Source organism: Lampris incognitus, chromosome 19 (genome assembly GCF_029633865.1).
Source record: "Lampris incognitus isolate fLamInc1 chromosome 19, fLamInc1.hap2, whole genome shotgun sequence".
Classification (NCBI taxonomy): Eukaryota; Metazoa; Chordata; class Actinopteri; order Lampriformes; family Lampridae; genus Lampris; species Lampris incognitus.
The window spans coordinates 15,419,282-15,445,169 of NC_079229.1; the positions used below are offsets into that span (position 1 = coordinate 15,419,282).

Genomic DNA, 25,888 nt, shown 5'->3' on the forward strand with positions numbered 1-25,888 from the left:
GAGCTGACAGTCCCCTGGGAGGATGCAGTCGATGAAGCATACGAGCGTAAGAAGCTGCGGTATGCCACCTAGCAGAGGACAGAGGCTGGAAGGTGAAGGTGTGCCCTGTGGAGGTGGGTTGTAGGGGTTTTGTTGCCAGCTCCACAGCAAAACTCCTGAGGGAACTAGGAGTCAGGCCCACAGGAGAGTGATCAAAGAGCTAGCCAACACTGCTGAGAGGACTAGCCACTGGATCTGGATCAAAAGGAGAGACGCCGTCTGGGCTGCCAGGGTGAACAGCTAACCACAGGTCACACACCCAGGACCGATCAACCTGTGGTGGGCCTGCCTCAGCGGAGGGTGTCTTGTGATAAAAGGCCGAAACACCCTGTGATGCTGAGGTACACAACTGATGATGTGTCCTGGTGGTGGCAATGTCACCTTGGCAGACATCTCCAGTTTAATTCCCACCGAAACTGTTGCAGTGCAAACACTAGGGATTTTAACAACCAGTCCTCTTTTTTTTTAATCTGTACGTAAATTAAACAATGTCAATGTTTGAAAACTCAGGTGACTTCATGGATTCTCCTGCCACTGTTGTGCGACCGAGGGACTGACACGAGAAAGACCACGCAGCTGAAGACCGTCACACAAGCGTTTAAAAAACTAACTTCATGAGAGGAACTTGATTTTTTTCTCAAAGAATGAATCAATCATAAAAGAGTTGTTAGATGACTTATGGATCCACAGAAATAAGAGTTGCTGTATTTTTGTGATCAAAGATGTCTCGCTTCATAAAGAAACTCATCGACCTGTGAAACGTAAGCAGTCCTGTTCATCGATGTGAAACGATGTGATAGGAAACACGAGAAACGGTCTGCACACATCTATAAAGAGGGTTATTTGACATAATGCCACTATTGCTCATTTAACCTATACTCCTCTTTTAGACTACATTCAGCACAGGCGGTCATTCTGTAGCATGGATAAACTACTACACAAAAAGTTTTGCTAGAAAAAAATAAATATATATATATATATATATATATATATATATATAAAAACGAAAAATTAAAATAAAACCTGTTCCCAGCCTCATTGGCACTGGCTTCAGGTTTGGCTGATTGTAATTTATCTTCCCGCAACGCTTCATCAGTGTCAGTAGGACTCATCGGTTGTACATTAGGGAGTCATTAAAGACATTATTTCTCATAGACCCAATACAGCAGATGACAGGCTTGTATCCATCATCCTTGCCTCTTATTTACATGGGTAGCGGCTCCTGACGTCACAGACTTATCCACGCAATGCCGAACAAATGTTGTCAGTGAAGGTTTTTTTTTTTTTGTTTTTTTTTTTACTTTGTTCTCCCCAATTGTATCCGGCAAATTACCGCACTCTTCGGAGCCGTCCCGGTCGCTGCTCCACCCCCTCTGCTGATCTGGGGAGGGCTGCAGACTACCACATGCCTCCTCCCATACATGTGGAGTCGCCAGCCGCTTCTTTTCATCTGACAGTGAGGAGTTTCACCAGGGGGACGTAGCGCATTGGAGGATCACGCTATTCCCTCCAGTTCCCCCTCCCCTAAGAATAGGCGCCCCCGACTGACCAGAGGAGGCGCTAGTGCATCGACCCAGGACACATACCCACATCCGGCTTCCCACCCACAGACATGGCCAATTGTGTCTGTAGGGACGCCCAACTAAGCCAGAGGTAACACAGGGATTCAAACCGGCAATCCCCATGTTGGTAGGCAACGAAATAGACTGCCATGCTCCCTGGATCCCCGAAGAGTTAAGTCATCAGCACGGGTTAAAGGACAAGTGCTGCTTGGTGGGAAAGGCTCCTGTTTAGGACCTGTTAGACAGGTGGTCTTCCCTCTGGAGACCACTGTGAGAAATTCAGGCATTGGTGAATGGGATTAAGCTTAGTGTGATTTAATGGGCCAAAACAGAGCCTGAAAGCAGGTGTGCGCATGCTTGTGTGTGTGTGTGTGGGGGGGGGGTAGCAATAACTCAACCTAGATGGTCCAACCTCACTCAGTTGGATTACTAGCACCAACAGTGACAACATGAGCTCCGTGAACAAGTATATATACACAAAAAAACATGATGACAAGGACACACACACGCAGATACACACACATGCACAAAGGCACAAAAACATGGTGATGATGCACAAATGTCAACTGATTGAGTTCAAAACATCTTGCTGTTATACTTCATAGAACATTATAGGTGTGTGTGTGTATGTGTGTGTGTGTGTGTGTGTGTGTGTGTGTGTGTGTGTGTGTGTGCACTCTGTCTTTGTCACTGTCTGCAAAAAAACCATTGACTGAACATTCCTCCTTCTCTCATATCCAGACAACAGTGTACAGCAGTTTCTAAGCGTTGCCTAAATTCATCAAGTGGAACAACTGTTCTTCTCCCTGCAGGGGAATAGGTCTAATGAAAAGGACCGGCCCGGCCATGGTGACAATCTTCACCGCCCACAGCTGTATTTCTGCAGTACATATTCAGACAACAAGGACAAACAAATGGCCTCAGCTTGTCCAATGCTGTGATCGGGCTTATAGATGGGGACATGCTGAACTTAGAGCATTTGCCTCCTTATTCGTTTACATAAGCAATATGGTGAATCACAACGGCAATTAAATAAATGTTATTTATTCATATATATATATATCATGAATCTAGGCAGCTTAAACAACCAAGCATCGAACCATCGAACGAATAAAAGTTAACCTTGGATGTAAAAGCACCCATGAGATGAATAGGTCTCAAAACATCAGCAGAAATATTACAGGCAATCAATCAGTGGTAATGGTAGAAGTAAAAACTGGTGAATAATTAATAAGCGGAGAACAATTGTGGAGCAGCACCACCAAAACAAGGGCTTAGTTGACTTTAAATTTGAAAGGACTTGTATTAGTCAATGCCACAGCCCTGAAATGATGATAATGATGATGATGATGATTTCAAATGATGGTAAAGATCTTACGGGCTGAAAATGGTGCTAAATAACCTACGAGGCCAGAGACACAAAACCCCACAATAATGCATAAATGCATACAGTTTATTGGACAAATGTGGATGTGCACAATGAAATGTGCGCGTGCACACATGCATGCAAGCATACACACACACACACACACACACACACACACACACACACACACACACACACACACACACACACACACACACACACTTGTATCTGGCTCTACATGCAGCCGTGCTCTGCATAGCTGCAGCACGTGGCAGGGCCTATTAAAACATTGGCTGATGACTGGTCTTTGTTTCCCTCGAGTGCATGATAATGGTGAGGTGATAGTTTGAGAAACAAAAGAGCAGCACACAAAGCACAGAGGTGCCAGTAAGGCAGCGGGAGAGGAGGAGCGCGGCGCTCACATGCCCTGCTACTGCATCTGGTTTTCTCGACTAGCAGTCCACTGTGAACTCTTGGCAACTTCAACAACACCTGAATAACAGCTGCATTTTTCCATCCACTAACAGCAATTAGGATGTGCTAATTGGTAGATGAATATTTATGCACACTTGACTGTAACACTCTGAGCTCTCCTTCCACTTCCACACGAGTCTCTAAGCCCCGGGTTGAGGGTGGGCAAAGCAACATGTTCTAATAATGATCAACAACAAAAAGAAATCCTTTTTTCTAACAGTAGTGAAGAACCTTTCTATAATCCCACTCCTGTCTTCGTAAATAGTTCCCTCTCTGACTGTTTCTTTAAGCCCCTTTCAGATGGCAGATGAATACTTGTGAAAAGGCCGTGTTCATGAATACAGACAGCACTGTCTTCATATGCGGTGAGCGCCAGCAGCATGCCAAGAAGACATGATAACTCTGGCACACGCCATTCTCTCTCTCTCCGTGCCCCCGCCTGGCATACTGTTCTGTAGAGCAGCTTCTTGTCAGGGAACGGCACCCACCCCACACATACATACATACCCATACATACATACCCATACATACATACATACATACATACATACATACATACACACACACACACATACATACATACACTCATACGTACACACAAATACACACACACACACACACACACACACACACACACACACACACACACACACACAGGTATGAACCAAATGGAGACAGGAAAACACACACTTGTTCCTTTTAGATGTGGAAGATTACAGCTCACCTACCTCACATAATCGTGAGGCTGTTTCTTCCTTTTGGGAACAAGCTGTCAGATGCACTCACTAAGACACACACACACACACACAACACACACACACACACAGACACACACACACACACACACGCACAAAACAAACACACCGACACAGAAGCACAAAACCACACACTTTTTTTCAGCAGCTTCCACATCAGGTTTTTGGTTCTGAGATACTGTATTGATCCCCGTTCAGAAATTACTCTGCATTTAACCCATCCTAGCTGTGTAGTGAGGAGCAGTGGGCAGCTGCAGCGCCCGGGGACCAACGCCAGTTCTTCTTTCCATTGCCTTGCTCAGGGGCACAGACAGGAGTATTAACCCCAACTTTTTGATGGCGGGAGAGAACCGGAGCCCCTGGAGGAAACCCACGCAGACACGTGGAGAACATGCAAACTCCACACAGAAAGGACCTGGGATGACCCCCAAGGTTAGACAACCCCGGGATTCGAACCCAGGACCTTCTTGCTGTGAAGCAACAGTGGTAACCACTGCACCACCGTGCCGCCAAGGTTGTGATGCTTACAGTTCGTTTCCAAAAAAGCTGTTTCACGCACACGCAGAAACATGCACACACATATACGAACACTAATACACACACACAAACAAATAAATGATGCATGAACATGGACTCTTTTCGTCCATCCACGTACCCAGATGTTGCCGTCTTGGTGGTAGGGTTTCCAGTTCCTTCCAGTGTCACTGTAGAGGAGACGGTACCGGGTTGTCCAGTCAGAGCTACTGTAGCGGCCCTGGGTTGCAATGGCGCTAACCTGCTTCCTGGAGCCCAGGTCCACTTGTAGCCACTGGTAATGGTCACTGTCCAGTGGAGACCAACCACCCGCACCTTGAGAGAGACAGGAACATGTTATAGACAGCGAGCGTAAAGTCATCTCGGGATTTAATTCAAGGTAATAATAGCTCGATGGGATGAATGACGCCACCGTCTGGCAAGCACCCCATCACCATCCCCTTTATGGTGAGAGCAAGGTGCAAATTACATTTTACTGTTGCATTTTTATATATAAAATCTATACAGTAAAGCATGTAGGGGCTGCAATCACTATTAAATCTGATTAAATGTATTTATATATTTAGCATATAAAAAAGCAAAAAAAATCATAAGACTGTTTTAAATAATATATCGATGCATTATAGAGTTTAATAGTGTAGTCATTCTGTATGAGTTTCTGATTCAGTGCTAATATGAATTGAAAGCATATCCACATGAAAAGAGGGACTCATTTTCACTGTCTAAAAGTCTCTTTCTTTCTGGTTATTTGATCATTTATTGATTTATTCGATGTAAATTAAACATTATTGCTACATTATTTTTATTACTAGAGGTGACTGTCAAGAAGTCAGCAGGCAACAGTAAGACAGACAAAAAAACCTGACGTGTGTTCATTGTGTATACAATACTGTAGTGAGTCAAGTCAAACTTTATTTATACAGCACATTTCATACACAGGCAACACAACATGCTTTACATTAGGAGACAATACAGTCAAAACAATCATACAAGTGCAAATGTAGAAAATAAATATGCGTATCAACAGGTGTTAGTGCAGGTATACAGGATTAGCAGACTAAACAAATATCAAAATATACACTCTCGCACACACACACACACACACACACACACACACACACACACACACACACACACACACACACACACACACACACACACACACTAAGAACTAAGCCATAGGCTGTTATAAGGATTTTAACCTGCTTGTCAAAGTGTGTGGTTTGTGTGTCAATGTGTGTGAGGACATTCCATCTACTTGGGGCATGAATACAAAATGCAGTTCCCCCTGCTAGAGAGTTAGTATGAGGGAAGGTTAAAAGACCACTGCCATCGGACCTGAGAGTTCTTGCTGGTTTCTATCTAATTAGCATATCTTTTATATACTGGGGTCATAAAAGACCAAAGGCCATTTAGACCTTTGTATACAAGCAACAGAAATTTAAAATCAATTCTAGTATTGACAAGGAGCCAAAGCAGAGATGTAAGAACAGGTGTAATGTGTTCATACTGTTTAGTCCCAGTGAGAACACGTGCAGCCACACTTTGAATGAACTGTAGTTGCAGCACAACTGATTTTGGGAGGCTAGTCAATAGACCACCATAATGCATGGATTTATTTCTCACAGCCTGATAATGAGGGAAGTCCATTCTCTCTGGTATCTTCACAAGAATAGCTGCTGCCTTACAGCCTCCTGCTCTCCAAAATGAGATATATCATGGTTTCTAATGGGCCAAACAACTGCCCCACTGGACTGTGTTGAAGCCCAGTGAGAGGATTCAGTATGGTGTGAACATACGGTTTCTCAGTACTGAAGCCATCAGTCAAGTTTTGTTTTGTTTTTTAGCCCAAATGATGCCTGAAAACAGTTTAATGCAGTCTGGGCGGAAATAAACAAAACTGAACCTATCCTTTAAGAGTTGAATTTAAGAGTACAGCTTAGCACACCTGAAACACAATATCAAACTATGACCAAGTTTCTAAAGACTAGGAAGTAAAACATGAACTCCCTTCAATATTATCGGTAACCATCCAGCAGGGCCAAGTCCCCAGCTCTTTAATGACGGAAGGAATAGTACACACTTGGGGCATTTCAGCATCTAATATCAATTTAGCATGGGCGTCCGGGTAGCGTAGTTATCTATTCCATTGTCTACCAACATGGGGATCGCCAGTTCAAATCCCTGTGTTAGGGGATCGGGCGTCCCTACAGACACAATTGGCCGTGTCTGCAGGTGGGAAGTCGGAAGTGGGCATGTGTCCTGGTCACTGCACTAGCACCTCCTCTGGTCGGTCGGGGCGCTTGGAGGGGGAACTTGGGGAAATAGCATGGTCCTCCCACATGCCACGTCCCCCTGGTGAAACTCCTCTGTCAGGTGAAAAGAAGCGGCTGGTGACTCCACATGTATTGGAGGAGGCGTGTGGTAGTCTGCAGCCCTCCCCGGATTGGCAGAGGGGGTGGAGCAGCAACCAGGATGGCTTGGAAGAGTGGGGTAATTGGCCAAGTACAATTGGGGAGAAAAAGGAGGGGAAAAAAATCAATAATAACTAAATAAATAAATAAATACATAAAATACAATTTAGCACTAGAATATATGTAAAATATAGTATATCATCTTATAATGACATAAAATCCATTGTTGCCCACAATTTTGATGATGAATTTCACTTTCTCAAGGAGAACAACTGCACATAGATGACCAAGCAGAAAACCATCACAGAGATGGAGAAGTATGTATAATGGTTTATTTTATGGAGTGTATATGTTGCAAAGTAATTTTCCTGAATTCATAAAAAACCTGTTCTGCAAACATTTTCAAAGAGTCCCCCCCTTCCTGTTATACTGATAGCGACAGATGGTTATTTTCTACCATTTTCAGTTATGCCGCTATTCATTATCTTTATCCTACCACCCAGACTGAAACAGGCCCGGACCTGCAACAAAAAGCAGCCGGAAGAATTTGCTGTCAAGCGGCCCCAATTTGATACACCAAATTCGAACTGACACAACATGTTTGTCGATCAACGAATAATTAATAAAAAAAAAAAAAACTTAATTTGTACAAATGCACTGGTGTCTGCAATGGAATTTTCCAGATGACCAGTAATTAGTTGTATTCAATCAGTAACACCACGTAAGAGCGCAAAACACATCGACGCTTCAATTACTTCAATTACTCTATTGTCACACACACCTCCACAGAGGTCCCTGCAAACTGACACGAGAATCAAACATCGTTGTATTCATTAAATTCATGATGAATAGTCCAACCTTGACATGGGCAAATACATAAGTTGTGTATTATGCAGCATGCTTGCCATTCATCCTATTTCTTGTAATGCAACAATAAATGACTTGATAGAAGAAGCCCGCCCTGATCATATGAATGATGTATTGTCCTCTAATTTACTTCACAGTCACACAATAACGTTCTATAGTGCACCTCTAATTGGATCTGCACTGCTTGCTGCTCCCTCCTCCTCCATCCTTTCCCTTTCTTGTTCAGAGCCATGTTCACCTGTTTGTTTAGATTGTAGAGTAATTACTTAACAAATAATTTTTATTACCAGGCTGGCTATAGAATATTATATGCCTCATAGGCTACAATGCCAAAAAGAACTGATGAGTAGTCTAGAAGAAAATTATAAAATGTAAAAGTTTATTATATCCATTTACAGTTGAAGTTCATGCTAACATTTTCATTGGGAATGACGAAGGACAGGATTAGGAACGAGTATATTAGAGGGACAGCTCAGGTTGGACGGTTTGGAGACAAAACAAGAGAGGCAAGATTGAGATGGCTTGGACATGTGTGGAGGAGAGATGCTGGGTATAATGGGAGAAGGATGTTGAATAAGGAGCTGCCAGGGAAGAAGAAAAGAGGAAGGCCAAAGAGGAGGTTTATGGATGTGATGAGGGAGGACATGCAGGTGGCTGGTGTAACAGAGGAAGATGTAGAGGACAGGAAGAGATGGAAACTGATGATTCGCTGTGGCGACCCCTAACGGGAGCAGCTGAAAGTAGTAATAGTGGTAGACAGTTGAAGTTGATGACCATTTTGTTGAAACACTTTCGAAAAATTCAGTGTGATAATCTCTAAATGTGTACTGAGTTTGACTAGTTAAACCTTGGAAATGGTCAAAACTGCAGCAGGACTCCAGCATTGAAACCCCAAGGTTAACAAAACATTCTTAGCCCGTTTAGCTAGTTCACAGCACACAGCATGTAAGCATGACAAAGCACCTGCTTCCTGTTCACTCCTCTTTTATATTTCTGCATCTCCATCACCTGCAGACGGCTTAAGTAAATCCATCAGAATCAGAATCAGAATCATGTGTATTGGCCATGTAGGTTTGCACAAACATGGAATTTGACTCCGGTTTAGTGGAGCTTTGTGTACTTAACATAGAATAATAACAGTACAACACAACAATCTTCAGATATACAGTGCATCCGGAAAGTATTCACCCCCCTTCACTTTCCCCAAATTTTTTATGTTACAGCCTTATTCCAAAATGGATTAAATTCATTTTTTTTCTCATCAATCTACACACAAGACCCCATAATGACAAAGCGAAAAAGGTTTTGTGGAAATTTTTACAAATTTATTAAAAATAAAAAAATGAAATATTGCATGTACATAAGTATTCGCACCCTTGGCAGCGATTACAGCCTCAAGTCTTCTTGAGTATGAAGCTACAAGCTTGGCACACCTATATTTGGAGTATTTCTCCCATTCTTCTCTGCAGATCCTCTCAAGGTCTGTAAGGTTAGATGGGGAGCGTCACTGCACAGCTATTTTCAGGTCTTTCCAAAGATGTTCAAGTCTGGGCTCTGGCTGGGCCACTCAAGGACATTCACAGACTTGTCCCGAAGCCACTCCTTCGTTGTCTTGGCTGTGTGCTTAGGGTCGTTGTCGTGTTGAAAGGTACACCTTCGCCCCAGTTTGAAGTCCTGAGCGCTCTGGAGCAGGTTTTCATCAAGGATCTCTCTGTACTTTGCTCCCTTCATCTTTTCCTCGATCCTGACTAGTCTCCCAGTTCCATCTGCTGGAAAACATCCCTACCGCATGATGCTGCCACCACCATGCTTCACTGTAAGGATAGTATTAGCAAGGTGATGAGAGGTGCCTGGTTTCCTCCAGACGTGACATTTGGCATTCAGGCCAAAAAGTTCAATCTTGGTTTCATCAGACCAGAGAATCTTGTTTCTCATGGTCTGAGAGTCCTTTACATGCTTTCTGGCAAACTCCAAGCGGGCTGTCATGTGCCTTTTACTGAGCAGAGGCTTCCGTCTGGCCACTCTACCATAAAGGCCTGATTGGTAGAGTGCTGCAGAGATGGTTGTCCTTCTGGAAGGTTCTCCCATCTCCACAGAGGAACGCTGGAGCTCTGTCAGAGTGACTATCGGGTTCTTGGTCACCTCCCTGACTAAGGCCCTTCTCCCCCGATTGCTCAGTTTGGCTGGGCGGCCAGCTCTAGGAACAGTCCTGGTGGAGCCAAACTTCTTCCATTTACGAATGATGGAGACCACTGTGCTCTTCGGGACCTTCAAAGCTGTAGAATTTTTTTTTGTACCCTTCCCCTGATCTGTGCCTCGATACAATCCTGTCTCGGAGATCCACAGACAATTCCTTTGACTTCATGGCTTGGTTTCTGCTCTGACATGCACGGTCAACAATGGGACCTTATATAGACAGGTGTGTGCCTTTCCAAATCATGTCCAATCCATTGAATGTTCTACAGGTGGACTCCAATCAAGATGTAGAAACATCTCAAGGATGATCAGTGGAAACAGGATGAACCTGAGCTGAAATTTGAGTGTCATAGCAAAGGGTGCGAATACTTATGTACATGCAATATTTCAGTTTTTTATTTTTAATAAATTTGCAAAAGTTTCTACAAAACCTTTTTCACTTTGTCATTATGGGGTATTGTGTGTAGATTGATGAGAAAAGAAAAAGGAATTTAATCCATTTTGGAATAAGGCTGTAACATAACAAAATGTGGGGAAAGTGAAGGGGTGTGAATACTTTCCGGATGCACTGTAACACAAGGATTGACTAAATACAGGCGAAATAAGAGGTGATAAGGTGCAATGGTGCAGAGAATATATCAGAGATGCTGAAATAGTTGTTAGCAGGTGACTTACATACATGCCCGAGGTAGATGGACATGACAGAGCGCACCAGTATACGTACAATGAACAGTACAGTACATACAAAATGACTGGATTTATTAGACAGTGTTAAGCGTTCATTTTGAATGACAGCCAAAAGAAAGAAACTGTTTTTATATCTGGTTGTTTTGGGGTACAGTGCTCTATAGCGCCTACCAGTTGGAGCAGGTTGTGACCAGGGTGTGATGGGTCTGCAGTGATGTTGCCTGAATGGAGGGCAGGTTGGCACCAATTATTTCTGTTATCACACTTTGGGGCATTAGCCAGCAAAGCCTTTTTTCTTTTTTGGCGCACTTTCTCTGCACTGCCAGCCATGGACTTTCTCTTTCTATCCATGTTTCAGCAACGAGTGCTAGATGATTTCAGTTTCAACTGCTAGTACCTGGTGCTACGGATTGCACCAGCCATGTCACTGCAGCCTAGATGACCTATTGAGTATACATATAATGCCGGGCTTAGGAAAAAAAGACCGGCTCTCACAAGACGGGCCCACCGGGAAAATTCTCGAACTTCCCGATAGCCAGTCCACGCCTGGACTGAAATGATATTGCGATCCATTCATGAATTTATATATTCCAATACGCATGTATATTGGAGTTCCTTCTTCCAGGCTTCACATCAATAAATGCAAAAAAGGTAAGAATAGCTTTTACAAATTTACATCTTACATACAGTGAAAACATAAACTGAGTCTAAATTTTTTCTGAAAATATGTTTATTGACTTTACAATTTTAATATATACAACTCACATATTGAATAATTTAACACAATAAACCCCTCACGTCCCCCCACCCCCTCCCGACATTCCCAGATCCTCAAGGAGAAATAGCAAATAAAGAAAAAATGAAATTACACACAACTGAATCGAAGACCAAAAAAAAAAAGTTCAAGAAAAATAAATAATCAGCATGGTTCACCTATACATAAAGAATCTCTCGGTTTACAATCAACACTAGTTGGGCTGTTGCTGACTCGAGTCAAGAGGCATCCCACAGTCTGTTATACCGGTTAAAGTGCCAAAGTAAGTCAGAAAAGGCATACAGACTTTCAGACAAAAATATAGACTCAAATGTATGAAGTCCTCTAAAGCATATGGTGAAGCCTCCAAAATGACAAAATTTGAAGGCTAGCTGTGTATTCACTCACACAGGGTATGTTGAGCAAAGAGAACAAATCCATTTTATAATATTGGTTTGGTAAAGCCCTACCAGCATGCTTTGATACTGTTCTCCCATGACCTAATCTTCCACTTGTTGAATAAATGTCAGTTTATATCATGAGCCACTTAGAAAGAACCAGAGAGTGTCCTTGCACCAGCCAAGATGTGACTGAAACAGCATGAATCTATCTTCATTCCAGAAGAAAGAGACATTTTCCTCTGGCAAATGCACCCATATGGACTTCCAGGTATCTACCTGAGATGGGGCCAGACTCCATTGGACCTTGCAAAGTCCCTCAGGTTAAATGAGCCCTGGGTTAAATGGTGCAGAAATGAGATTCGTGTGCCAACTGGACAGAACAGGAGGGAAAAGAAAAATGTGGAGTGGGATCCCAGCTCTCTGCTTTCATCTGCCAGTGAAGGAAATGACCTGGGAAAACTCCATGGTGATACTTTTAAGAGCTAGCAAACCACTTTTTCGTCGTTTTTTTTTTTTTTTTTTTTGCTGAAATGAAAACATGTTGATATTTCACTTGGATGGTATAACCAATAACTCTGGTGATAAAGTCAGGCTAAAAAAGTGACACTATAAAATGCGCAGCACGGTCCAACCCCCCCCCCAACTTCCTATATATCATAATAGGAAGTTGTCTGTGAATGTTCTCATTCATCCAGGTCATGGTTATCCAAAGGAATTGAATCAAGTGCAACTGGACTTGGTATATATCCATGAAGACGTTTTGCCTCTCATCCAAGAGGCTTCTTCAGTTCATGCCTTTCTGACTAGACCAAGCTAGTATAGGAATAGGAAGTTACACGAATATAATATGAGGCAAGTCAAAAGGCGACACACCGGCGTTTACCAACTAAACTCTCTGGGGTGTGGCGTCTACTACAAACCTGCCACCTTTGTCCCCTCCGACACCCCTCTTATTTTTGTCTAGTTCAACCCCTTTTTGAATATAATACATTTTTTAGGAATATAACAAACTATAAATGGAAGCTGCAAAACATATGCATGCATGCAAGCTTATGAGCACACCTGCTTTTCTTTTAGCCACTAATGTTAGACTATAACAGAGATTTTAGACTATAACAGTAACCAAAAGCCAGTAAATATAATTGTTTCAGCTAACAGACAGTGTTCAGGGGTGAAAATCCTATTGTATAATGCTATTCTTTCATTGATTTGCCTTGACTGAAAAGGTGAGTATACTTCACAGGCGGACAAAACTGAGCAACTGCTTTAAATTCGAATTACCCAAGAGTGAGTATTTCCATTTTTAGATTCTGCCTATTGCACGTGTCTGCACGTTTGTTGGCTCGCTGGATTATCACAGGGAAAAAAACCTCACTCCGGCTGATCGATGTCAAGCCAGATATCAGCAGTTTTAAAGCAGCACCTGATTCACTGAGCAACATCCAAAGCTGAGTGAGTACATTTTACAGTGTTCATATTGCTGTGTTTTGTCTGTGCATCGATTATAAAATTTTCAAAATGTCAAATAAATGGTAAATGAACATGACGCTTTGCTGTGTCTATGGCAAGTTTTCTGGGAAACCATGACACACACATGCACAGAGAGAGAGAGAGAGAGAGAGAGAGAGAGAGAGAGAGAGAGAGAGAGAGAGAGAGAGAGAGAGAGAGAGAGAGAGAGAGAGAGAGAGAGAGAGAGAGAGAGAGAGAGAGAGAGAGAGAGAGAGAGAGAGAGAGAGAGAGAGAGAGAGAGAGAGAGAGAGAAAGAAAGCAAAAGAAATAGAGAGAGACAGAGAGAGAGAGAGAGACAGAGAGAAAGACACACACACACACACACAAAAGACAGAGAAACATGAACACTTGAGGGTATGACAGCCACCGGATATGTATCTAAGTAGAGGTGAGCTAGGGCTCATGAGGGAAAGCTGACTGTGAGATGACTAAAGAGGAGACTGGGCCGTGGATTGACTGTGAAGCAGCCCTGTCACGGCCGTCTGCTTCGATTCTCTCCGACAGATTTTTTTCTACCACAAAGGGACAGTAAAACAGATAAGAGAGAGATGGGTTGAAAGCACAGCGACTGCTTCGACGAGGAGAGAGAGAGAGAGAGAGAGAGAGAGAGAGAGAGAGAGAGAGAGAGAGAGAGAGAGAGAGAGAGAGAGAGAGAGAGAGAGAGAGAGAGTCAAAAAGAGAGAGCGAGAGTCAGAGAGCGACAGAGAGAGAAAGACAGTCAGGGAGACAGAGACAGAGAGGGAAAGTCAGAGAGATAGAGAGAGAAACAGAAAGAGAGAGTGAGAGACAGAGAGAATCAGAGAGCGACAGAGAGCAAGAAAGAGTCAGAGAGACACAGAGAGAGAGTGAGTCAGAGAGAGACAGAGAGACAAAGACAGACAGCAAGAGCAAGGCAGAGACAGAGAGAGCAAGAGTCAGAGAGAGAGAGACAGAGAGGGAGAGCGGCAAAGAACAAAATACAAGTGAGAAAGGAAATAAAGAAGAGGAAGTTCAGTGACAGAGAGAGAGAGAGTGAGAGAGAGACAGAGAGAGATAAAGAGAGAGAGTGAGTCAGAGAGAGACAGAGACAGATAGAGAGAGACAGCGAGAGCAAGGCAGAGACAGAGAGAGACAGGGAGAGAGGCAGAGAGGGAGAGCAGCAAAGAACAAAATACAAGCGAGAAAGGAAATAAAGAAGAGGAAGTTCAGTGACAGAGAGAGAGAGAGAGAGAGAGCGAGAGAGAGAGAGAGAGTCAAGTGAGGGGGGGATGTCAAGTGAGAAAGTAGGAGAGTGAAAGATAGCCAGGTGAGAAACTGGGAAGGCTGATCCATGGGACTGTGCTGCCCCCTTCCCCTGGCACAACAACCCCATATCTTATCCAATTACAGAGTCATTACACTCCAGCCCCGGCTTCCCAAGATAACCAGGCATGTTTCGGTGAAAATGTCAATACCTCAAAAACCTACTGCAAAGCCACCACCACCATCTCCAACCTCCAAGGGGAATAAAATACTATCATAGTAGGGTGGGGTGGGATTGGTGGTGGTGGTGGTAGGGGTGAGGTGACAGTGATAAGCAAACAGATGGAGAAAAAATAGACATGAAGAAAACAGGCCGTGAAAACAACAGCCACTGCAGTTTGATGCACTAACAACGTGTGTGTGTGTGTGTGTGTTTGGAGGGTTCTGGGGGTTAGACGATGTTGAGGCGTTAGAAAAAGGGAAATAGGTGAGGGTAAGGGAGATCGATGTGACAAGGAGATGAGGGAGTGTTGAGGGAGGATTTTACGACTCGGATGCTGGAGCAGGTCAGAGATGAAATGGGCTACCGTTTGGATGGGATGAAAAAGTGGTCCAAAAGGAGCAATGCGATTATGGTAAAGAAGATGACAGATGAGCCTGGAAGGCAGCAGGGAAGGTGAAATTGAGCAAAGCGTGGAAAATAAGGAGAAATCTGTTAGAAAGGAAAAGTAAATCTATCCAATGCTGGGGCTAATATCAATGGGGAGCAAAGTGTGGAAAGGTCTCAGAAAGACATATGAGGAACATCCATCCATCCATTATCCAAACCGCTTATCCTACTCAGGGTCACGGGGATGCTGGAGCCTATCCCAGCAGTCATTGGGCAGCAGGTGGGGAGAAACCCTGGACAGGCCGCCAGGCCATCACAGGGCTGACACACACATTCACACCTAGGGACAATTTAGTACGGCCAATTCACCTGACCTACATGTCTTTGGACTGTTGGAAGAAACCGGAGCACCTGGAGGAAACCCACACAAAAACGGGGAGAACATGCAAACTCCACACAGAGGACGACCTGAGATGACCCCCAAGGTTGGACTACCCTGGGGTTCGAACCCAGGACCTTCTTGTGAGGCAACCGCGCTAACCACTGTGCCACCGTGCCACCCCACATGAGGAACAGACAGGGAAAATTATGGGTAGAGCTCTCTATATATTCAAGATCACATTCAACTTGTGCCGCTGATGTATGACCTTGTTTGAGATGACATGTACCTGGATGTTCATGTACATGAGTATGGCACTGGAGGTACAAACAACGACAGGCATTTTGATGACAAATGACAGATAAGGACTTAATTTGGTGATTCTTAGCTGTGGCAAGTTGGCTGAGAATGACTGCTCTTTTTGAGACGCATCCTTCTCAACATAATCCCAACAGTCTCTGAATGACATCCAGCACACAACTCCAGGTTAGAGGTTTTGCCAAATGGCACTGCTGAACGCAAGTCAGAGGTAGAAGTCTGGAGATTTGAACCGGTGACCTTCTGAGTTGCGAGATGGGTCCGAATGAACCACTGGTTCAAATGATGTAGACTGGTAAGGAGGGTGAATGGAAAAACAGGGCGAAATTCAAAGCGGGGGGGAAAGACATGAACGGGCAAAAACAGAAGACTGGTGGGGGTTAGCGGGTTACCACAAGAGGTGATAGACAGTCAGGAAGTAATAGATTGAAGTCAGGGCAGACAGATGGCGAGAAGGGAGAGAAGTGACAGCTAGTGAGGTATCTGGACAGACGGTGTGAAAAAGAGAGCTGAGGCGCAAAGGTCAGAGGTCAGGGGAGCAAACGAAGGATAAAGCATGGGGGGGGAGCAGGACCACAAAGGTGAGATGGGAAAAACGTCAAAGATTGGAGGAGAGGAGAACAGAGGATAGGAAATGCAAGAACAGATGAGGGGTGAGAGGGGAGGTAGACAAACTTGACAGGGGTTGGGTGGGTAGGTTGATATGTAAAGACAAAAAACCCAGAGGGGCGGTGAGAGGACCGGAGTAAGAAGGGTAGAGGACTGAGAGGAGACGAGGAGCAAATTGTGAAGTGAGGGGCAGAACGAGGGTGAGAGATTGATGGGGAAAAAATAAAAAGAGAGGTGGAGAAATGGGGAGCGAGAGGAGGTGAGGAGCGTCGCGGGACTGTCACAGCGATCTTTGCCTGTCACACACACAGATGTTCAGGGAGGAGAGCAGAAACAGGAGGAGGACAGGGGGAGTGCACGGCGGGGATAGCGAAGGTCAGTGGAAATATGCCCTCAGAAAGAGTACTCGAGTAGGAGAAAGACAACTTTCTGGGAAAAGAGATACAGGAGATACAGGAGAGTTACAGCACAGGAAACTGAATGAGCAAAGAATCCCAACCAGGAGAATTTAGAGAATAGATAATTTCCTTGGATAATAATAAAAGGATATAGCCTTCAATCACTAATATCATGGAAACGAGCAAAACAGTTTATTCATGAAATGCTGAAATAGTATGTGATAAAAAAAAGAATTAAAAAAAACATTATACCACAACTATTATAAGAGCTAGTAATTTTTCTACATTTGATATGTTCTGTCAAAAGCAGCATACAAGTGTGAAATATGTAAGTTGGGACAATTTAAAGGGTCCTGACTGACAGGGGTCCCAAGAGGGAATGTGGGTTGAATGACCAATGTGACACCTTCTCAAGGGGCCCAAAGCCCCTGGTGGCACCCCTGTATGTAGATATATCGTATTATTTTAGCACTGAAGAAGTCCCTTTTATATCAGTTATTACTTTTCGTTTAATAACACTAATACTGCTACTAATACTGCCACTACTAGTTTCAAGTTTATATAATTTATATAGTCCTTTAAAAAGCCAACAGGATTTGCACCGAAGTGCTTCACAAAGGCAGACACATACAGGCATAAAGATATATTATATATATGTGTGTGTGTGTGTGTGTGTGTGTGTGTGTGTGTGTGTGTGTGTGTGTGCAAAATAGATGTGGTAATAAAGCAAAATTTAAAAAGAAACAAGTTAAACAACTTAAAACCCAAATAAACTACTGCTACTACTACTAATAATAATAACAATGATTATGATGATGATAGTGTCATTTTCCCAAGTTAATCCAATCATCAAGGAGCACCTCTATGTGCAGTTTCCTTCTACACATGAGTATTTGCCAATTCAGATCCCCCTGGTGATGTTTCCTCTGAGATAAAAGAAGCCAACCAAGGCCAACAGTGAACATTGCTGGAGTACAGATCCTGTTCTTGCAAACATGGAATATTGTTATCAGTGATGACACAGATAACCTAGCACTGAGGCAATAGTAACACAGGGAGGTTGAATGGGTTTCAGCATGATGCAGACGCCACCAGAAGTATCAACACACCTCCACTCACAAACCTCCAAGACCCATACACAGAGGCATGTACACATGCATGTATGCACTCTTAAAGTGATACTGACATCAAAATCTGAAAAGTCCTTTTGATAGGCTATGTTCCAAGTTGGAATGTGACCATGGACAAATTCAGTGGCCAAAACAGTGCGTCTGCAGCCACTCGAGAGATATGTGATTGACTGTAGATGGTGTCCAATGACAAATTGTGCCGGCGGAAACGTAGACACCAGTCAATTTGCATATAGGGTGTGTCCGTAGCGAGATGCTATAAAACCATGGAGAAGCCGTTCTTTCACCCCCTCCTGCTAGCTACTTGCCTCGAGTTTGTGCTGTTTTGCTGAGACTTTATTATCCATCTTGCTACGATGTATTGTTATCTATCTATCTATATATCTATCTATCAGTTATTCGTATCACCGAATCCTCCTCAAAACTGTAATCCTCATGGAGGATCTCTCTCTCTCGGTCTCGCTATCTGAAATTTTTTGTAAATAACAAGTGAAGAGCGGTACCGAGCCCCACCCACCCAGGAAGACAGTAGCCAATAGCTTTGAATTCATAAAACCACACCTATTTTCGGTTATGATTCAAACTCCCAATGTTGAAAAATGTGTTCAGAAAGGGCATGTCAGTCTCTCTTTAAGCATTCGCATACACAGGTGGAAATTGAATGAAGGTGTCCCATTTGACAAATTCTTTACGATTTACAAGTATGGAGTGCAACAGCACAACAACGAGATATGAAGACAAAAATCTTGTGTAAAATCTCACGATGTAATCACAGTATACCAACACCATGGCTTTACTACACTACTTATTGGCCATTCATCACAAGAACCAACTAGAAGAGTGCACTCAGTAGAGCGCAGACGTCCACCAGACATATTTCCCCTTCTCCGGTGCCCAAGTTTAGGCGAAAAACCAGCCCTGGAGTTAGCACTCAATTGTGGTTTAAAACATGTTTTTCAAAGGTTTTGAATAACCACAACCACAAGAGGGCCTTGATCATACAGTCATAACTACACAAAAATTATTAGGCTGACAGGCCCAGGAGTATGCATGATTTGCAGCAGACAGATACACGCCCACACGGACAAAAAAAAACAGTGTTTTTCCTGCCAGTATAATACTTTTGTGCAGCGCCCAACTCAACTGAACGGGAAATAAGCTATTAATATACAGCGCTCAAGTTAAAAAAAAATGTTTCCAATAAACACGTTTTGCCTGTCAGTCTGTGGATGCCCAGCCTCCTAGGCGGACCCTCATATGAATGCAACCAAGTCTACTATGAAATGACACAGATCAGGCTATCATAACTTCTAAGCACTTATTAAGACGTCAAATGTGTTTTAGAGGTCGCAATTTTCATGACATAGAATGAATAAAGGCGAATGGCTGCGTTGCTGATTGACTTTCGTTAAAACAATGGTGATGATCAGCCATGGGAAATGTTTTATTTTAGCTACTGAGATGATTTCAGCTGTGACTGTAATTAATCCTGCTCTTGAAATTTCATTTTAATAGCGGAGTTTTAACACTGGAAACTATGACACTTCCACGTGGCGGAGAAGTGAATAAGGGGAATTATTTTTGGTTCATCCAATGTTCCTCCAGTTGGCTGGTGTGACAGAGGAAGATGCAGAAGACAGGGAGAAATGGAAACGGACGATCCTCTGTGGCGACCCGTAACGGGAGCAGCCGAAAGTAGTAGTAGTAGTAGTAGTAGTAGTAGTAGTAGTAGTAGTAGTAGTGTTCCCCAGTTCTCCTGTGCTGAGATCAGCAGTGAATGATTTGCTGGCTTGCGAAACATGATTGACTTATTTACTTTCAAGACACATACCCGAACATATGTTTTGGGTTTGACACTGTCGCTGACTGAGCTGACTAAACGATATGTTATTCGCACATGCGCACGGTTGACTTAAAATGGGCAGCGACGGAGAGCGTCGTTGGTCGAGCGAGCTCGAGAGTGAATTAAGAGAGGGACGCCGGCATGGATGTATGGACGCCGGTAGCGAGACCAAATGTTTTCCGAAGGTTTTGAAATCACCGCACCGCGAGAGGTTCTTCATCAAACAGCCATAACTGTGCACAAAGAATAGGTCCAGTAGTTTGTGAGATTAACCGTAGACACACACACGCCAAACGCGTAATCCCCCTCCATGCTACCGCCTAGCGGAGATAATAACAATAAATGTAAATCCCTCATACAAATTGATCTCAGAGGTGTCTAGGGCAGCATATTGGGGCGAGCCGGCGTGGAAGAGAGAGAGATATCTCTTATTCGCAACTCTCGTGTCCCATACACCGCACGACCCCGAGAGTGCTGTATTGTTCGGTTATGTAGTAAATCAAGCTGAAAAGTAAACCATCCCTCTGTGTATTTAATCACGTCTTGACTGCTCCATGACTGTCACATGTTCTGATCCTAGAACGTTCTGCGCAGAACCTTAACCCTCTACAATAAACAAGATATACCAATACTCCCACCTACTGGCCCGGTGGGCACATATCATTACCTCCTCCCTTTGAAGTTAATACAAAAAAGAAAAAAAAGAATACAAGGTAAGTATCAAGTCTAGAGACTGCTAAGCTATAACCAAACTTAGTTCCGTTTCTCTTAATCTTTCTCTGACTTTCTTGTCACATGTGCCGAACAATTTGATCACGAATCGTTGACTCTTTCAGTGCATTGAAGTTACAGGTACTAGCCTTTAGTTTAAGGTCTGTGAGAAAACTGTCAAAAGCCTCTCCTTCACGTTGCATCCGCGATATAAACACATACCTCTCGTAAGTCGCATTCTTTTTTAACAGGTAGTGTTCGTCGAATTTCTTGATGACTTCGTCCAGCTTGTTTTTATCTCCCTCGTTTGCAAACGTGAATGTGTTGTACACCTCCAGCGATGGTGAGTAGCATGGCGGTCTTTCGCTCATTTGACGCCCCTGTCACCCCTATAGCCGCGACATACAGCTTGACATTTCTCCAGTTCGCGTCGACATTTCCAATTAACTTTAAAGTCTCCGGTGGTTTTATCGCATCCGTTTTCAGTCTGGTTCACCCCTGGTACCATGTTATGTTCTGTTATGTAATAAATCAAGCTGAAAAGTAATCGTGTCTGCGTATTTAATCACGTCTTGTCTGCTCCATGGCTGTCACGTTATGACCTAGAACGTTCTGCGCATGAACCTTAACCCTCTCCAATAAACAAGATATACCAATATTGCCACCTACTGGCCCGGTGGGCACATAGAAGAGCCTGTTTCGTTTCCCGTCACAACCAAACGGAACTGAAGGGAAAGGAGAGGCAAGGATTCCGTTAATGGCAGCTCCTGTGTCCCATACACCGCACGATCGATCCTAGGAGTGCTCCTTTATTCTGCCCATCCCCAGTGGTTGCTGAACAATGGCTTCCCCCAACAAGGTCACTCTGGAACACAATAATCTTGGTCACGGTCCTACAGTCAGTCAGTAGGTCATCTACACAGTTCGAGTCAATCCCCAAACACACGATGATCAGAACGTGACACATCAACAAAACAATGATCTGAACATGATCGTAATTCCCATAATCCCCTGCGCTTCCCCAGCACATAGCCGTCATCAGTCCAGCAACCATCTTCCCCGATCACTACATGGTCCCCACCTGAGGGATCAGTTGTCTTCGACGACCCCATCACCTAAGACAGTCCCTCAAATGTCCAAGGAGCTGTCACCGGCGAACAGGCCACACAGGGCTCACAGGAGGAGAGGCACACTGATCGGCGCATGGGGTGCCGTCACCTTTGGCCCCAACAAATAAGCAGTCAGAAAGGGAAGTGGGCAGAAGAGTGGAGGTAAGCTTGGTGGAAGGATAAAGCTGGGTGTCATCTGTGTAGCAGTGAAATTGAATGCCCAATTTCCTGAAAATGTGGCCAAGAGGTAATAGGTAAATAATAAATAGGAGGAGTCCCAATACAGAGCCCTGGGGAACACTGGTAGTGACAGGGAAGGACTGTGATCTCAAATTTTTAAGTTGGACAAACTGAGTGCGGCCAGAGAGAAATGACCTAAACCATTCAAGGGGGGTGCCAGTTATTCCAATGGAAGCTAATTTTTCTAGGAGGATGTTATGTGAGATGGTACCAAAGGTTGCACTCAGACCAAGAAGGACAAGTATGGTTAAGAGCCCAGAGTCAGTTGCCATCGATAGATCATTAGTGATTTTCACCAAGGCTGTCTCCTAACTGTGCATGGAGTGAAAACCAGACTGGAATTGTTCAAACAGGTTGTTGTTAGTCAAGTGAGTGTGTACCTGAGATGCAACTGGTCTTTCAAGTGTTTTAGAAAGAAATGGTAAATTTGAGATTGGGCAAAAATTATTCAAATTGTTGGGGTCTGCACCAGGGTTCTTGAGTATTAGAGTTATTGCAGCTGTTTTGAGAGATGAGGGAACAAGACCAGAGGTAAGGAAGGAATGTATGATATCAATTATTAAAGAGGAAAGAGAAGGTAATCAGACTTTTACTAAATGAGTAGGAAGGGGTCTAACTGACAGGTAGATGATTTGGATTTGTGAATAAGACCAGATATTTCAGCAACATTTGGGAGTTTAAAAGTAGATAGTGAAGACGAGAGGGGAACATAGAAAGGTGAATAAGATGAACTGTATGCAGTATTGTTTGACGAGATCAATTGCTGATGAATATTTTCAATTTTGGCATTAAAAAAGGTCATGAAGGTGTTACATTGAGCAACTGAATACAGGTGAGGTGCAAGAGTGTCCAGTGGCCATAAAATATTTTTTTACCATGGAAAACAGGGCTCTAGTGTTCCCTTTGCCTGATCTAAGTAAATTTGCATAATAATAGGATTTAGCTGTGGACAGCTAAATCATCTTATTCCTTAGAATGAAGTATGTGGTCATTATACAAACCCCAATTCCAATGAAGTTGGGACGTTGTGTAAAACGTGAATAAAAACAGAATACAATGATTTGCAAATCCTTTTCGACCTATATTCAATTGAATACACTACAAAGACAAGCTATTAAATGTTCAAACTGATAAACTTCATTGTTTTTTTGCAAATATTCACTCATTTTGAATTTGATGCCTGCAACACGTTCCAAAGAAGCTGGGACAGGGGCAAAAAAAGACTGGGAAAGTTGAGGAATGCTCAAAAAACACCTGTTTGGAACATCCCACAGGTGAACAGGTTAATTGGAAACAGGTCAGTGTCATGATTGGGTATAAAAGGAGCATCCCCGAAAGGCTCAGTCGTTCACAAGCAAGGATGGGGCGAGGTTCACCACTTTGTGAACAACTGCATAAGCAAATAGTCCAACAGTTTAAGAACAACATTTCTCAACGTACAGTTGCAAGGAATTTAGGGATTTCATCATCTACAGTCCATAATATCATCAAACGATTCAGAGAATCCGGAGGTATCTCTGCACGTAAGCGGCAAGGCCGAAAACCAACACTGAATGCCCATGACCTTCGATCCCTCAGGTGGCACTGCATTAAAAACCGACATCATTCTGTAAAGGATATTACCACGTGGGCTCAGGAACACTTCGGAAAACCATTGTGAGTTAACACAGTTTGTCGCTACATCTACAAGTGCAAGTTAAAACTCTACCATACAAAGCGAAAGCCATATATCACCAACATCCAGAAACAGCGGCAGCTTCTCTGGGCCCGAGCTCATCTGAGATGGACTGATGCAAAGTGGAAAAGTGTGCTGTGGTCTGATGAGTCCACATTTCAAATTGTTTTTGGAAATCATGGACGTCGTGTCCTCCGGGCTAAAGAGGAAAAGGACCATCCAGATTGTTATCAGCGCAAAGTTCAAAAGCCAGCATCTGTGATGGCATGGGGGTGTGCTAGTGCCCATGGTATGGGTAACTTGCACATCTGTGAAGGCACCATTAATGCTGAAAGGTACATACAGGTTTTGGAGCAACATGTGCTGCCATCCAAGTGACGTCTTTTTCAGGGACGTCCCTGCTTATTTCAGCAAGACAATACCAAGCCACATTCTGTACGTGTTACAACAGCGTGGCTTCGTAGTAAAAGAGTGCGGGTACTAGACTGGCCTGCCTGCGGTCCAGACCTGTCTCCCATTGAAAATGTGTGGTGCATTATGAAGTGCAATGTACGACAATGGAGACCCCGGACTATTGAGCAACTGAAGTCATACATCAAACAAGAATGGGAAAGAATTCCACCTACAAAGCCTCAACAATTAGTGTCCTCAGTTCCCAAACGCTTATTGAGTGTTGTTAAAAGGAAAGGTGATGTAACACAGTGGTGAATATGCCCCTGTCCCTGCTTTTTTGGAACGTGTTGCAGGCATCAAATTCAAAATGAGTGAATATTTGCAAAAAAACCAAAAAACCAAAACAAAGTTTATCAGTTTGAACATTAAATATCTTGTCTTTGTAGTGTATTCAATTGAATATAGGTTGAAAAGGATTTGCAAATCATTTTATTCTGTTTTTATTTACGTTTTACACAATGTCCCAACTTCATTGGAACTGGGGTTTGTACGTCTTTATGAACAACAAGGCCAGTTTTTGTGTAAAGGCGTTCCAGGCGATGGCCTTTAGTTTTAAGCTGGCGTAATGCAGGTGTAAACCAAGGCGCAAAGTGGGTAAAGGAAACAGACCGGGTTTTTAAAGGAGCAAGATCATTTAAAAGACTATAAGGGCCATCATTGTAATGAGCGACCAGTTCATCTGGGGTGGATACATTGTCTTTGCTGGGGAGGTTATCAATTCCACTAGAAAGAGCAGATAAATCAATATTCTTAATTTTACGGAACGAGATGGAGAGTGACAAATTTTTTTGGATACTGCTAAATTAACATCGCAAGACACTAACTTGTGGTCGAAAATGGGCAAATCAGATGCATTGCAATTAAGAGTTACACCAGAGCAGCAAATCAGATCAAGTATGTGTCCTTTGGAGTGCATAGGAAAATCCACATATTGCTGTAATCCAAAACTGTCCAGGCATGATGTAAAATCTCTTGTGAGAGTATTGTGGACATTGATGTGTATATTAAAATCACCCAGCAATATTACATTAGGGGACAAAGAACATAAGAAGGTCAGAAAAGCAGAAAGTTAGTTTTAGAAATCGTTGTTGGGCTTCGGTGGTCGATAAATAGTGGCTAGTGTAATAGGATTTGGCCCATTGATTTGTAGGTCAATGGACTCAAATGAAACATGCACAGGCACAGTTATGGAAGACACTTCCACTTTTCACTGTAAAATATCGTGACACCAGCCCCTGCCGGTGTCACGGGATTAGCAGGTGTACGCAAACCCAGGAGGAATAGTTTGATTAAACTGTGAAAAGTCATTGCGTTGTTGCCACGTCTCAGTCAAGCATAGGAAATCAAACGATTCCACGACAAATGCTCACAAGACAAATGCTCACAAGACCAATGCTCACAAGACAAATGCTCACAACACTAAAAGAAAAAGAGACAAATGCTCACAAATTGTTTTATAATCTATATTTACAGCGAAAAATGATAGTATACAGATATACAAATATGAAATATGTTTACATATCGATTTAATTATGAAAATATGTACAAATACTTTCAAAACCCAATGCACTAGTAAAATATGTACATGAAATCGATTTCCTTTGTAGTTCTATTTCACACACTGGTGAGACAAG

General features: G+C 43.2%; 1 protein-coding gene across 1 annotated transcript in view; it reads right to left on the minus strand.

Moving 5' to 3' along the window:
- Positions 1–25,888, minus strand: part of cntnap2a (contactin associated protein 2a) — a gene marked incomplete at its 5' end in the record, with an annotated part of 429,422 nt that overhangs the window by 350,709 nt on the left and 52,825 nt on the right. Inside the window, one exon of the mRNA XM_056299196.1 lies at positions 4,852–5,045. Coding sequence (XP_056155171.1) covers positions 4,852–5,045 — 194 coding nt within the window. The remainder of the gene's footprint in view (positions 1–4,851; positions 5,046–25,888) is intronic.